Source organism: Scyliorhinus torazame, chromosome 6 (assembly GCF_047496885.1).
Source record: "Scyliorhinus torazame isolate Kashiwa2021f chromosome 6, sScyTor2.1, whole genome shotgun sequence".
NCBI lineage: Eukaryota > Metazoa > Chordata > Chondrichthyes > Carcharhiniformes > Scyliorhinidae > Scyliorhinus > Scyliorhinus torazame.
The window spans coordinates 62,004,469-62,018,602 of record NC_092712.1 but is presented as its reverse complement, the minus strand read 5'-3'; the positions used below and the strand labels follow the sequence as shown (position 1 = coordinate 62,018,602).

Here is a 14,134-nt window from a genome sequence, read left to right as displayed (position 1 = left end):
ACACTTGGGGGCTTCGAGTCCCTCCACATTAATAAGATCCGTCTCCAGGCTACCAGGGAGGCAAAGGCAAAGACGTCGGCCTCTTTCGCCCCCTGGACTCCCGGCTCTTCCGACACTCCAAAGATCGCCAGCTCCGGACTCGGCACCACCCGTGTTTTGAATACCGTGGACATTGCTTTCGCGAAACCCTGCCAAAACCCTCCAAGCTTCTGGAATGTCCAAAATATGTGGACATGATTTGCTGGGCTCCCCGCGCATCTCGCACACCTGTCCTCTACCCAAAAAAACTTGCTCATCCGGGCCACCGTCATGTGTGCCCGGTGGACTACCTTGAATTGTAACAGGCTAAGCCTGGCACATGATAAGGATGTATTAACCTTCTTAGGGCATCCGCCAGACCCGCCTCTATCTCCCCTCCTAGCTCGTCCTCCCACTTGCCCTTAAGCTCCTCCATCAGAGTTTCCTCCGCATCCAAAGGTTCCTGGTAAATATCTGATACCTTCACCTCTCCCACCCAGGTACTGGAGACTATTCTGTCCTGTATCCCCCGTGACGGCAGCAGCGGGAAGGCCGGAACCTGCCTTCTCAAGAAGTCTTGCACCTGCAAATATCTAAACCCATTCCCTGCTGGCAATTCAAATTTATGCTCCAAGGCTTTCAAGCTGGGGAAGCTCCCATCTATAAATAGATTCCCCATCCTCCTAATTCCTGCCCTTTGCCATCTCCTGAACCCACCATCCAGCCTACCCGTACAAACCGATGATTATTATAAATCTGGGTCCAAACCGATGCTCCCTCCACACTCTTGTATCTCCTACACTGCCCCCAGAATCTCAGAGCCGCCACCACCACCGGACTTGTGGAGTATCGGGCCGGCGAGAACGGAAGAGGTGCCGATATCAGTGCTCCCAAACTTGTGTCTTTACATGACGCCGTCTCCATCCGCTCCCACACTGACCCCTCCCCACTACCCACTTCCTAATCATGGCTATATTAGCCGCCCAGTAGTATTTGCAAAAGTTCGGCAGCGCCAACTCACTCTCCCCCACGACTGCGCTCCAGCACACTTTCTTAACTCGCGGGGTATTACCCCGTCCACACTAAGCCCGCAATAACCTGATTCATCTGCTTGAAAAAGGCCCTTGGGATGAAGATGAGGAGGCACTGAAAGACGAACAGAAATCTCGGGAGGACCGTCATTTTCACAGTCTGTACCCTCCCCGCCAGTGAGAGCAAGAGCACATCCCATCTCTTAAAGTCCTCTTTCATTTATTCTACGAGCCAGGATAGGTTTAACTTGTGCAGTGCCTCCCATTCCTGGACCACATGGATTCCCAGGTACCAAAAGCTCCTTCCTACCATTCTAAACGGCAGCTCTCCCAGTCTCTTCTCCTGCCCTCTTGCCTGCTTCGCGAACATCTCGCTTTTCCCCATGTTCAATTTATACCCCGAGAAATTGCCAAATTCCCCGAGGATCCGCAAAACTTCCCCCATCCCCACCAATGGGTCTGAAATATACAAGAGCAGGTCATCTGTGTAAAGCAAGACCCGGTGCTCCACAGCCCTCCCCAACCCCCACCCCCCCGAACCAGCCCTTTCCAGTTCCTAGAGGCTCTTGACGCCATAGCCAATGGCTCTATGGCCAGAGCAAACAGTAACAGGGAGAGGGGGCATCCTTGCCTCATCCCTCGGTGCAGTTTAAAATACCCCGACCTCAGCCGGTTCGTATGTACACTCGCTACTGATGCCTGATAGAGCAACCGCACCCAGTCAATGACGCCCTCACCAAACCTTCCCATCTCCTCCCACAGGTAATCCCACTCCACCCGATCAAAAGCCTTCTCCGCATCCATCGCTACCACCACGTCCATCTCCCCTCCTTCTGAGGGCATCATAACATTTAAAAGCATTCGAACATTGGCCTTGAGTTGCCTGCCCTTTACAAATCCCATCTGGTCTTCACCTATCACCCCCTTGACACAATCCTCTATCCTTGTGGCCAGTGTCTAAGCCAGCACTTTGCCGTCCACATTCAGTAAAGAAATTGGCCTGTATGACCCACATTGCTCAGGATCCTTCTCCCGTTTCAGGATCAATGAAATCGAGGCCTGCGGCATTGTTGGGGGGAGGGCCCCCTTCTCTCCTGCTTCATTAAATGTCCTCACCAGCAGTGGGTTCAATATCTCTGAAAACATCTTGTAGAATTCCACCGGGTGGCATCCGGCCCTCCAGCCGCTCAATTTTAGGCCAGCCTCCAGCTCGGGCCCCCAGTCATTCGCCGTCCCTGACCTCCCATTTGTCCCCTAGTAACAGTTCCTCCCCTGTCGCAAAGCCCCACCGGCTCCCTACCCCCTGGTAACAGCGCTAGAAACCCAACCCCCCATCTCAAGCTCCAGCTTAACACCTGCTCACCACTCACTGTGCTTCCGTGAGTCAGCTGACTAAGCTGACTTGATAGCTCCCACTCATGGCACCAAACACCCACCCATGGCACCAAACAGTCTGTCTCCACATTGTTCTCTCCCCTCTCCACTTGGACAAACATATTCAAAGCATCACATTCCCCAGTAAACAAAAATCAGAAAAAATGAAAAAACAGCCACAGAAAAAACAACCACAGAAACCCCCCCCCCCTCCAACCAGCTCCCAGTTAAGACAAAGTTAACTTTAGCCATCGAAACAGCCCCTTATTGCACATAACACTACTTATTCAAACCAGCACAAAAGTGATTTTCAACAAATCGCCACTAAAATACTCTCCAAGGATTCAGTGTCTTTAGTTCACTTCCAGTCTTTTTTCCTTGATGAAAGTCCATACATCGTCTGGTGTTTCGAAGTAAAAATCCCGTTCCTCATATGTGACCCACAGTCGGGCTGGGTACAACATCACGAACTTCACCCCCTTCTTAAAAAGGGCTGTTTTTATCCGATTAAACCCAGCTCGCCTCTTGGCCAAATCCGCGCCCAGGTCTTGATAAATGCGCAGCTCTCAATTCTCCCACTTGTTGCTCCTTCTTTCTTAGCACATCGCAGAACGTGTTCCTTGTCCAGGAATCGGTGTAAAAGTACCACCAGCACCCTCAGCGGCTCGTTCGCTCGGGGCTTCTTCGCGAGGGCTCTGTGCGCTCTATCCACTTCCAGGGGCCGAGGGAACGCCTCAGCCCCCATCAACTTCTCCAGCATGTTCGTCACGTGGGCCCTCGCATCCGATCCCTCACTGCCTTCAGGGAGGCTGACAATTCTCAGATTCTGCCTCCTGGACCTGTTGTCTAGGTCCTCCAGCTTCTCCTGCATTCTTTTCTGGCGGTCTTTCATCATCTCCACCTTGGTCCCCAGCACGGTTATGTATTCCTCGTGCTCGGACACCTTTTTCTCCACCTCCCGGATCGCACGTCCGTGGGTTTCTGGATTCTGCACCCCCTGATCAATCGAAGCCTTGATCGGGTCCAGCGTGTCCTTCTTAAGCTTGGCGAAGCAATCTTCAAAAAACTTCACCAGCTGCTCCGACAACCACTGTGCCGTCTCCCCGCGGCCTTGCTTCTCCGCCATGCTTTCCCGCGTTGCCAGCTCTGCTCGCGTCTTCCTTGTCGGACTTTGTCTTCTCACACTGCCACTTTTCTCCATACACTGGAGGGAGATTTCTCCTCACTGTCTCACTTTTCACCGATTTATCCAATAAAATCCGGGGGAAAAAGTCCAAAAGTCCATCACAGGCGGGAGCTATCAAATGTGTGACCTACTCCTCAATGGCGGCTACCGGAAGTCCCAATCTTACCCTGTTGAATTTCCCTTCCACCTTCTCCTTTGTGGTGAGATTGGGGAGACGGTTGCATAGTGATAATACCACTGAACTATTAATCCAGAAGCCCAGGCTAATGCTCTCGGAACAAGGGTTCAAGTCCAACCACAGCAGCTGGTTAAATTTAAATTCAATTTATTAATTTAACATCTGTAAATGAAAGCTAGTCTCAGCAATGATGGCTTTGAAATTATTATTGGAAAAAAAACATCCTTCGTGATTTTAGCTGCCCCTACCTACCTGTGACTCCAGGTCCACAGCAATAGCAACATGGTTGACTTCTAATTGCTCTCAAGGGCAATTAGGGATGGGCAACAAAATGCTAGCCTTATCCGCAACACTCAACTCCTGTGAAATAATTTTTTAAAAGGCAAAATTCCCTTAATTAGTTCTCAGCCATGCCTGCTGTCCCCAAAAGATTATCTTTTTGGTCCCTAATAAGTCTATCTTCCTTTGACTACCCTTTTACTATTTATACTTTTAAAAAGGGGAACCAAAAAATATTTTTTTCTGTTATCCAGTAATCTATTCTCGTACACTCGGTCTCCACATATTTCCTTTCCTAATTCTCTTCTGTACTTTATTTTTAGCAGCGGCTCCCTCATTTTAATCTCCATAGCTTTAGTGTTCCGGGTAGCTACGGCTGTGGATGCCATTTCCTTTCCCAGCTTTTGAAATCTGTTTGCACCCAAGATATCTCCACTTTGCTGTCCTCCCATTGCATATTAACCATTTTAACCTGCCAATCTTTCATTCCAAACCAGCTGGGCCACATGAACTTTTAATTAACTGAAATCAGGCCTCTTCCAGTTGAATATTTTCACATTTAATTTTCTCTTTCCTTTGATGTAACTGTTCCAATACATTTATAAACCTGGGAAACGTTAGTCTTCAAATATTTGTGGTGTTAGTAGTTTTTCTGTGTTATTGTGTTGTTATTTTCCCAAGTTCAAACCATAAAATTATGCTGAAATTAAAACAGAGTTCTGTCCCTCTAAGGCCACATGGTCTATTTGCTTTGAAGAGCCACAGCCAAATATCAATTAGAGGGTCATTGTTTCTCTATAGATTGACAGCTTTCTAGATCCCCGACTCCTTGAGGTCAGGGAAAACATCTTAAAGCTTTCCATTTGTCAGAAAGGTTAATGGAGTCAACCACACATGCATATTTGAAGTTTCACAGTACACTTCTAAAGTACAATATGCACATTCAGATTTTATGCTACATGTAATTGTTCATAACGTAAAATATTTTATGTATTTAAAAAATTTGTAAATACGAACCTGCCAGCGCAAGTACTTGTAATCCATATGTCCCACAAACAATGACTTTGTGGTAAAAGCATACGGTTGTACTTCAACATCTGCCCGAGTAATCTGTAATTAAAAAGCAATTTAATTAATGTATCCATAAGTTTAAGTACAAGAACCTGAAATATAAAAACATGAAAGTACATGCCAATAAAAAAACTCATATTTGGTTCAGTGCCTTAGAGATGGCCTGAGATCTTGATAAAAATTAAGTTATTTTGAGGCGCAGTTACCTTTTGGTTAGAAAACGTGACGGTCATCATCCCACAAACAGTAAATGAGAGGAATGTCCAGTTACTTCATTTTTCTGGTGGTTTGTTAATTGGGGCAATTTGGTAGAACTTGGTAGAAGCTCTTCTTCATGAGACCTTTTAAGTCTGCCTGAAGAGGCAGATGGAAGCCTGGTTTAACGACCTATCCATAAAACAACCCATCTTCCTAATATGATACACCCTCAATACTACATTGAAGAGCCAACCCAAATTAACCTGCTCAAGTCCAGGAATGGGATATGAACACACAGCCGTCTGACTTGGATTGAAATGCCGCAAACTAAACCAAACTTACAACTGACAGACCAAAGGAGGAAAAGCTTGCATGCTTGGTCATACAGCTAGATAGGAATGAAGAGGTAGGGCAGAATGAGACCAATGGGAGTTAATACTAGCTAATGCCAGCAGCGTGGGTTCAATTCCCATACCGGCCTCCCTAAACAGGCGCTGGAATGTGGCGACTAGGGGCTTTTCACAGTAACTTCATTGAAGCCTACTTGTGACAATAAGCGGTTATTATTATTACTAACACAAGAAGTAGTTGGCACTCCTACTCAATGATGTCCAACAGCAAATGTACATTTGTAACATAACATGATGATTACAGCTACCGTTTTGGGGTCAAAAGTGTAGTTTGACTACAAGCTAGATATAAAAGTTCATTGGCATTAAACCATCCCCAAGATAACATTTTTATTGTCCTGAACAAATGAAAAAACTAACTTGTCAGAATAACCAGTGCAGCTTCAGAATGACTGTAACAAAATATTTAATTAACACATTGAAAGTTATATTTGTTATGCACCCTATTAATTTTTAAAAAGTACCTTGTTAATAAAGCTGGATTTTCCAACATTAGGGTATCCACAGAGTAACAAAGTTCTCGTGTTGGGGTCAATAGATGGCAGACGAGAAAGATGTTGCCGCACTGAAAGAGAAGGAAGTGTTGAGATACAGATTCCACGGATTTTGAGTCACCTGAAAAATCTCTAACAGAATTATCTTGAACCCTAATAAATGAGTATATGAAAGTCTGTCGCTTACCTTGTTCCAAATACTCCAAACTTTGTTTCTGTCGTTTGAGAATGGTACACATGCGTCCCAGAGCCGCACGCTTCAACTGCTTGCATCGGTACAGAGAATCGCCATATTTCATCAAACGTACATAGTCCTTAGCAACACTAGTTGAAAATGAGATTTTGATTTAGCTCCAACCAAACATAGATTAATAATATTCTGAAAGCAACTCTTAAGAAAAATATCAGAAATGGGATAAATGCAATCATTAGCAGATCTAATCTCAGATGTTCATCGCTGATACAATTCATTTAATCATGGAGCAACAAATTGACAGATTTAAAACATTTGCATTACTCCAACACTTGCAACAGCTTGTATAAGATAACACCTTTAATGTAATAGAACTTCCTATTGCAATTAATTTGTTACAGAATCTCAAACCTGGGCCAGTTAAATTAACAACCCACTGGATGTTGTTTTTAGATTTTGCAATAGTAACACAAACATGAGCACTGCCACATAACTACTCAACCTTTGGATGAGTAGCTATCAAAACAAACTGTTAAAATAACTATTTAATAATTATAGCGATTGTGGATGCTGAGACATCCCGTGTGTATTTACTATGCTTTTTTGTATAATATAAAAACCAAAAATGCTGGATAAACTCAGCAGGTGTGACAGCATCAGTGGAGAGAAACAGAGTTCAGAGTTTTGAGTCCAAATGACTCTTCTACGGAACTTTTATTGATGCTATTTTTATACTTGTTTTTTCTACCAAACCCAAGATAGCCCAACTGCACCATCTAGTACCAATTTATATTGTCTTCTGTTGGTTCCTACAGTCCACTTTGTAGGGTGGCACAAGTTTCAAAAAGCCAGGTTTTCAATTGGCTTTGGAAGGCTGACGGGGTAAAATATAAAGCAGGGCACAATCACATCACAGAAACAACCAAATACATTTTGGAACATGTTTGCAGACAAACATGGGACATCTGATTTAAAGCATTGGAAGAATTAAGGTTTTAAAATTATTTTAATTTTACTTTCTTATTATTTCTAGCACCTTTTGTAAAATAATAAATTATGGATTATCAGAATTATAGACTTTGTCACAGCCTTCAGAAGGCAAACTGAAGCTGTGCTTCATTGCCTGAATAACCAAGTCAGATAATAGTTTTTCTTTTGCTGAGATGGAATTCCACTACAAAGTTTAACAAAGCACTTTTCTGTGGACAGAGATTTCAAGTGTCACACTTGACTCATGGAATTAAACTTGCATGCTCAAGATTGAACCCCAGCACCCTTATATACTACATGTGATTTTTGTCCAGGTCTTTGGTACTTATTACAGCAATCCAACTATTTTAGATTACAAGCGTTCATCATAATCAGAAATGAATATAAATCTTACCTGTCAATGAGATTCTTTGCAATGTTAATCTGCCCTAATGCCAGCTTGTAGTGATCTTTGTCGTACAACACATTCATCAAATCAGCATAAAAGGGGTGGATGTCCTACAAAAACACAAGTTTGACTATTCTTCAAAGTGCAATTCATTTCCAACATATGATAACACTTCAATTTTTCAAAACAGATTATTTCAAAGCAAAATTCAATTGGTATTTTTTGACAAATTATGCTTTGAAATGGTGGAATTTTCAGTCATTGCTATTATCGAGTACAGTTTTATTGAAGAATTTTAAGTTGAAAATGATGTTCTCCAATTTTACCATGACTAAGCATTCCCAATTCACTGACATCAGCTTGACATAGCGCCCATTGGATATATAAGTATTACAAAAAAATTACCATACACATTTTTTTTTAAAAAATTCATGGGATGTGGGCATCATTGGTTGGGCCATTCCCAATTGCCCCGCAACTGAGTGGCTTGCTGGAGTCACACAGACTTCCTTCCCTCAAGGACATTAGCGAACCAGATAGGATTTTTATGACAACTGACAATGGTTCCATGTTCATTAGACTTTTATTTTTCCTGAATTCAGGTTTCACCATCTGCCATGGTGGGATTTGAACTCTGGTCGCCAGAGCATTCGCCTGGGTCTCTGGATTACTCCTCAAGTAACATATAGCACTATGCCGCTGCCTCCCCTGTAATTTTAACGTTTTGTAAAGAGAATCAAAAATCTTTAATGCTGAAAATCTTGTCAAAAGATACAAGTGTATAGTATCCAAGCACATTATATTGACATTGAGCATTTAACACATGCGGGTGCTTGGACCCAATTTTGACACAAATCCTGGAGGTCAGCTCTGCACGTGGGCTGGTAGCCAGGCCAGTGTTATCTGGGCTGCAAAAATAGCACCAAACTTCAGGTCAGCAACTGACAGGGCAATGATATTTACTTTGTTTGAAACAAAACATTGGAATCAGTTGTGTTCTGGTGGAAAACATCAAGGATGCAAAATGCAGAGTAAACACTGTAGTCAAGACTTACAGCAAAAATTATTTAAACAGGAAATAGCTGTTTAGTCAATGGAATTAAAATAAACTCCGTTTAATTAGAATCCGAGAAAGCTACAGTATTTGGCCCATCACACCTGTGCTGGCACTAGATTAACTGTACTCACATCTGCAAATACTTTTGACAAGTATTTTGACTATATTGAACAGAAGAATGTTAAAAATTGGCAGAAGTATTGCACTCCATTTTAAATGAAAGATCAACATGGACCTCATCAGCCAGTTAGCAAGCTTACGGATGGGGTGGCATGGTGGCTCAGTGGTTAGCACTGCTGTCTCACAGCGCCAGGGACTCGGGTTCGATTCCGGCCTTGGGTGACTGTCTATGTAGAGATTGCACATTCTCCCCGTGTCTGCGTGGGTTTCCCCCGCGTGCTCTGGTTTCCTCTCAACAGTCCAAAGATGTGCAGGTTAGGTGGATTGGCCACAATAAATTGCCCCTCTGTGTCCAAAGATTGGGTGGGGTTACGAGGATAGGGTGGGAAATTGGGCCGAGGTAGGGTGCTGTTTCGAAGGGTCGATGAAGACTCAATGGGCCGAATGCCTCCTTCTGCACTGTATGGATTCTATGATTCTATGAAGTTTAGTTTCCCTTCATTGAATGAAAAGCTACAAACACATCAATCCCATAAGCATTAACTAGATAAGTTTAAACATAAAGAATTGAAGTTACAATTATTTGATGCAAAATATGACATTCAGCATTATTTTGAAGCAACCACAAAGCAACAACTTACATCGAGTTTTGGGAAATCAGTCAGAATCATGCTGAGACGATCGTGATAGTTTTGCTGAGTAAACTTTATCTTTCGCATATAGAAGTGACGAATTCGGTTGATTTGATAGTTTTTGTGAATCACAGTTGGTGTCTTCCGTTGGGTTTTTGACAATGTCAAGTCGATGAAATCCTAAATCAAAAAAGCAGAAACTTTTGACCAGGCTAATGTATATGCTAGTTCTTGAAATCATCACATTAATAATATTTTGGGAAATTACTGATGCAGTTCATCTAGAAATCCGCCAACACCATTGAATTCCTAACTGCAATGTAAACTTTACCTCTTAAACAACATGAAAACAACCTGCAATGTGTGCTATAGCCTTTCACATCAGCTAATACTGTATGTTTTGTATTGGGAGCCTTCCCTTGGCAGCTCGTCTGATTAGTTTTAAACGGGAGTAGAAAATCACCTAATACTGGCAAGTTCAGCTGGAATTGGGAATCGGCTGGTTTAGCACAGGGCTAAATAGCTGGCTTTTAAAGCAGACCATGGCAGGACAGCAGCGCAGGTTCAATTCCCTTACCAGCCTCCCCAAACGGGCGCCGGAATGTGGTGACTAGGGGCTTTTCACAGTACCTTCATTTGAAGCCTACTTGTGACAATAAGCGATTTTCATTTCATTTTTCATTTCAAATGCAGCATGGAAAACCATGGACTGTCCCATAGTCCAAAGACGTGCAGGTTAGGTGGATTAGCCATGACAATGCACAGGTTCCTTCTGCACTTTAGGAATTCTATGCTATTGCATAGAAGGTTACAGAGATAGCTGGTTTTAAACATGAGGATGGGATTGCTAAAGTTAATCTGCTATGACAGAGCCTATTGTATAGGTCAGCAAAAACCAGGGTCAAGAGAGTGCAAATCTTGGTAAAGGGCACTGTCTCAAAATTGTGGATGAACTGAAGTTTGCAGAGGGTGTCGAATGAAAGTATTTCTCAAGTTTCTCTTGTATCTCCCGTCATCCTCCTCCTCTCTTGGGAAAGCAGGCTGCATAATCAAAGACCCATCCCATCCGGGTTCTTCTCTATTCCAACCTCTTCCATTGGGCATGAGATACAAAGATCTGAGAACACGCACTAACAGGTTCAAAAACAGTTTCTTCCCTGCTGTTACCAGACTCCTGAAAGTGGAGTTGAAACAGAAGATCAGTGAAGATTGTATTGAATGGCGGAGTAGGTGGTTGGCAGCTAGTAGGAATAGGCTCTTATGGACTGAACTGATCGCTTCACACATCTTCTCTACTTAGTACTACACCATATGCTTCACCCGATGTCTGTGTCTATGTATTTACATTGTGTATTTATCGTATGTCCTATTCATGTGTGGAACGTTCTGTCTGGACTGTAAATCTAATCCATCATCTATCTAAACTTGTCCCTAAGATCTACATCCCCTGCCATTGAGCCTATTCCTACTAGCTACCAACCACCTAACGTCTCCTGTTTCCGGAAATCCATGTTTGAAACTCTCCACTCAGGTTTTCATCCCTGAAACACAGCGATGAATGACCTTAACCAAAGTTACAAACTATATACAGTGCCTATGATCGTGGAAGTTGTCACTGATTCAAAATTTCCAAAAATAAAGTAGAATTCACATTTTGTCAATCTTTTTAGCAGTCTGGACATAACTAATGCTGATGTTACACTAGAATACGAACTGTACAAGCATTCTTTACATAACTATAATAAATTGCCTCTTAAATATAAAAATATACACCTGAAAATTAGCTAGCCACAAGGTAGTTGTGACTTCAATACTTTTCTTAGTCGTATGATCACTGGACTCATTTTGGATGTTACAAAAATGAAGAGTTATGAATTAAACAATTTAGCATTAGTTTTTTTTCTGAATAACTGGACTGAATAAACAAATTGAGAAATGTATTAAACATATGACTTTGACATCTCTTTTCAGGGAAGTGCAAATCATTACCCCTGAGACAGTGAATCTTTGACACAGGTTTTTCACCAAACCTCAAGAATGAAGATGTAAGAACTTAAGAGGATCATAAGGCCAGCCAAGGCTACTTCGCCATTCAATAAAATCTTCGCTGATCTTCTGTTTCAACTCCACTTTCCCGCATGCAACCCGTATCCCTGGATTCCCTGAGATAGCAAAAATCTGTCAGCCTCACTCTTAAATATATTAGGTGATGGAGCATCCACAATTCTGAGGTAGCGAATTCCAACCCCTGGAGAGATTTCTCCTCGTCTCAGTCCTAAATAGTCATCCCCTTGTCACAAGGCTGTGGCCTCTGTGTTCTAACTTCCCCAGCTAGGGGGAAAAACAACCACTCGGTGTCAAAATTTCGAAAATGAGAGAAAAAAAGGTGGAACAAAATTGAATTTGCTTCCTGGAATATATAATTGTGGCAAATGATTGACTGGCAGCTGATTAAACAAAACTCATTCGGTAAGGCTGGGCAGTGCAAATCTCGGTAAGGCTGGAAACTGAAGATTACCACAACGACCTGAGGAGGAAGAGATTTAAACAGCTGAGGAGGAGCCTGTGACAGCCCTTCATCGCCCTACCACACTTGGAGCGTCCCTTTGACTGGGGGACGGGACTGAAGGGGAATTAACAAGGAGAATGGAGCTATTCTGAGAATTAAATACACGATCCGCGACCATCAATCAGCACTGGGATATTTTAAACGGTTACACTTTAAATGTCACAAATGAAAGCCCGATGAAGACCGCTAACAGTTTGTAAAGACTGTTTCTCGGCGAAGGGGGTCTCACAATTGAACATATTAATAATAATCTGAACCCCCGCCCCGGCCTGGGCTCAGGGACTATGGGGCAGACACGTGTCCCCGGGCCCTCCGCCCAGGCACTCCTGGCCGAGCAGTCGCCAAGCCAACCTTATCGGAATAGCCGAATCTGTCAAACAACCACCCAGCCCCGAGCCGCAAGGACGCACCTTGGCGGTCGGCACCACCGTGATCTTCTTGAAGTTGTACAGCGCCATGGTCGCGATCGAGCTCCACACCACCAACCACACAGGACAGAAGGAGAAGTCACCAAAGAGCAGCGGTGGCAAGATGGCCACACCCGATCACTCCTCCCGGCCGGAGTGAGGAACAGCGACCCCATTCCTCCCAGCGGGGAGGAGGAGCAGCGCCATCACTCCTCCACAGCGCCCCCATTCTCCCAGCGGGTAGGATGACCAGCGCCCTCACACCTCCACAGCACCCCCATTCCTCCCATCAGGGAAGAGGAACAGCGCCGTCACTCCTCCCAGCAGGGAAGAGGAACAGCGCCCTCACTCATCCCAGCGGGGAAGAGGAACTGCGCCCTCACTCCTCCCAGCAGGGAAGAGGAACAGTCTCCTCTCTCTTCCCAGCGGGGACGGAGAGCAGTGCCCTCACTCCACTGAGCAGGAGAGATGAACAGCGCCATCACTCCTCCCAGCGGGGACGGGGAACAGCGCCCTCCTTCCAGCGGGGACGGGGAACAGCGCCATCACTCCTCCCAGCGGGGAGGGGGAACAGTGCCCTCACTCCTCCCAGCAGAGTAAGAAGTCTTACAACACCAGGTTAAAGTTCAACAGGTTTGTTTCGAATCACTAGCTTTCGGAGCACTGCTCCTTCCTCAGGCCCTGTGCTCACCCCTGTCCAACGCCGGCATCTCCACATCATCCTCCCCGCAGGGAAGAGGGACAACGCTCCCACTCCTCCCAGCCAGGATGAGGATCAGAGATGTAAATAAACCAACGCGTTACTTTTAAAGCGACTCTCTGCATTTGCTCCAGGTGCTTCCAACAAATTAACTAATGCTAGTCAATCGCACTGGGACAAATTCAGTCAACCTGCCAAGGCCTCCAACCTCCACAGGCGCAGAAGCTGGGATGTGGGGGATTTTATACTTAGATTTATTGTCACTTGTACCGAGGTAAAGTGAAAAGTGTTGTTGTGCATTCAGTCCAGGCACACCGCTTCATACATAAAAACATAAAATATATGATAAATACATGAGGATACATAATGAAAATACATAAACATAGACAGCGGGTGAAGTATATAGTGCTACAACTGTAGAGAAGGTGCGTAGATAGGATGGCACGGTAGCACAATGTGTAGCACTGCTGCTTCACAGTGCCAGGGTCCCAGGTTCGATTCCCGGCTTGGGTCACTGCGCGGAGTCTGCACGTTTTCCCCGTGGCTGCGTGGGTTTCCTCCGGTTTCCTCCCACAAGTCCTGAAAGACGTGCTTGTTAGGTGAATTGGACATCCTGAATTCTCCCTCTGTGTACCCGAACAAGCGCTGGAATGTGGCGACGAGGGGTTTTTCACAGTAACTTCATTGCAGTGTTAATGTAAGCCTACTTGTGACAATAAAGATTATTTGAAAGATCAGTTCTGTTCATAAGATCAGTTCAGACCCAGGTTATTCAGGTGTCTGGTAACAGCAGGGAAGAAGCTGTTTTTGAATTTATTGGTGTATATTCTCAAACGTTT

The 14,134-nt window shown here is 44.3% G+C and overlaps 1 protein-coding gene across 1 annotated transcript in view; it reads right to left on the bottom strand.

Moving 5' to 3' along the window:
- The window catches only part of gtpbp4 (GTP binding protein 4), a 34,852-nt gene extending 22,085 nt beyond the window's left edge, over positions 1 to 12,767 (bottom strand). The window contains exons 1-6 of the mRNA XM_072508270.1: positions 12,599 to 12,767; positions 9,629 to 9,799; positions 7,817 to 7,920; positions 6,427 to 6,563; positions 6,210 to 6,310; positions 5,084 to 5,176 (exon numbers count right to left, since the gene is read on the bottom strand). Of these exons, the coding sequence (XP_072364371.1) occupies positions 5,084 to 5,176; positions 6,210 to 6,310; positions 6,427 to 6,563; positions 7,817 to 7,920; positions 9,629 to 9,799; positions 12,599 to 12,646 (654 nt within the window). The 5' untranslated portion in view covers positions 12,647 to 12,767. The remainder of the gene's footprint in view (positions 1 to 5,083; positions 5,177 to 6,209; positions 6,311 to 6,426; positions 6,564 to 7,816; positions 7,921 to 9,628; positions 9,800 to 12,598) is intronic.
- Between the last annotated feature and the right edge of the window lie 1,367 nt (positions 12,768 to 14,134).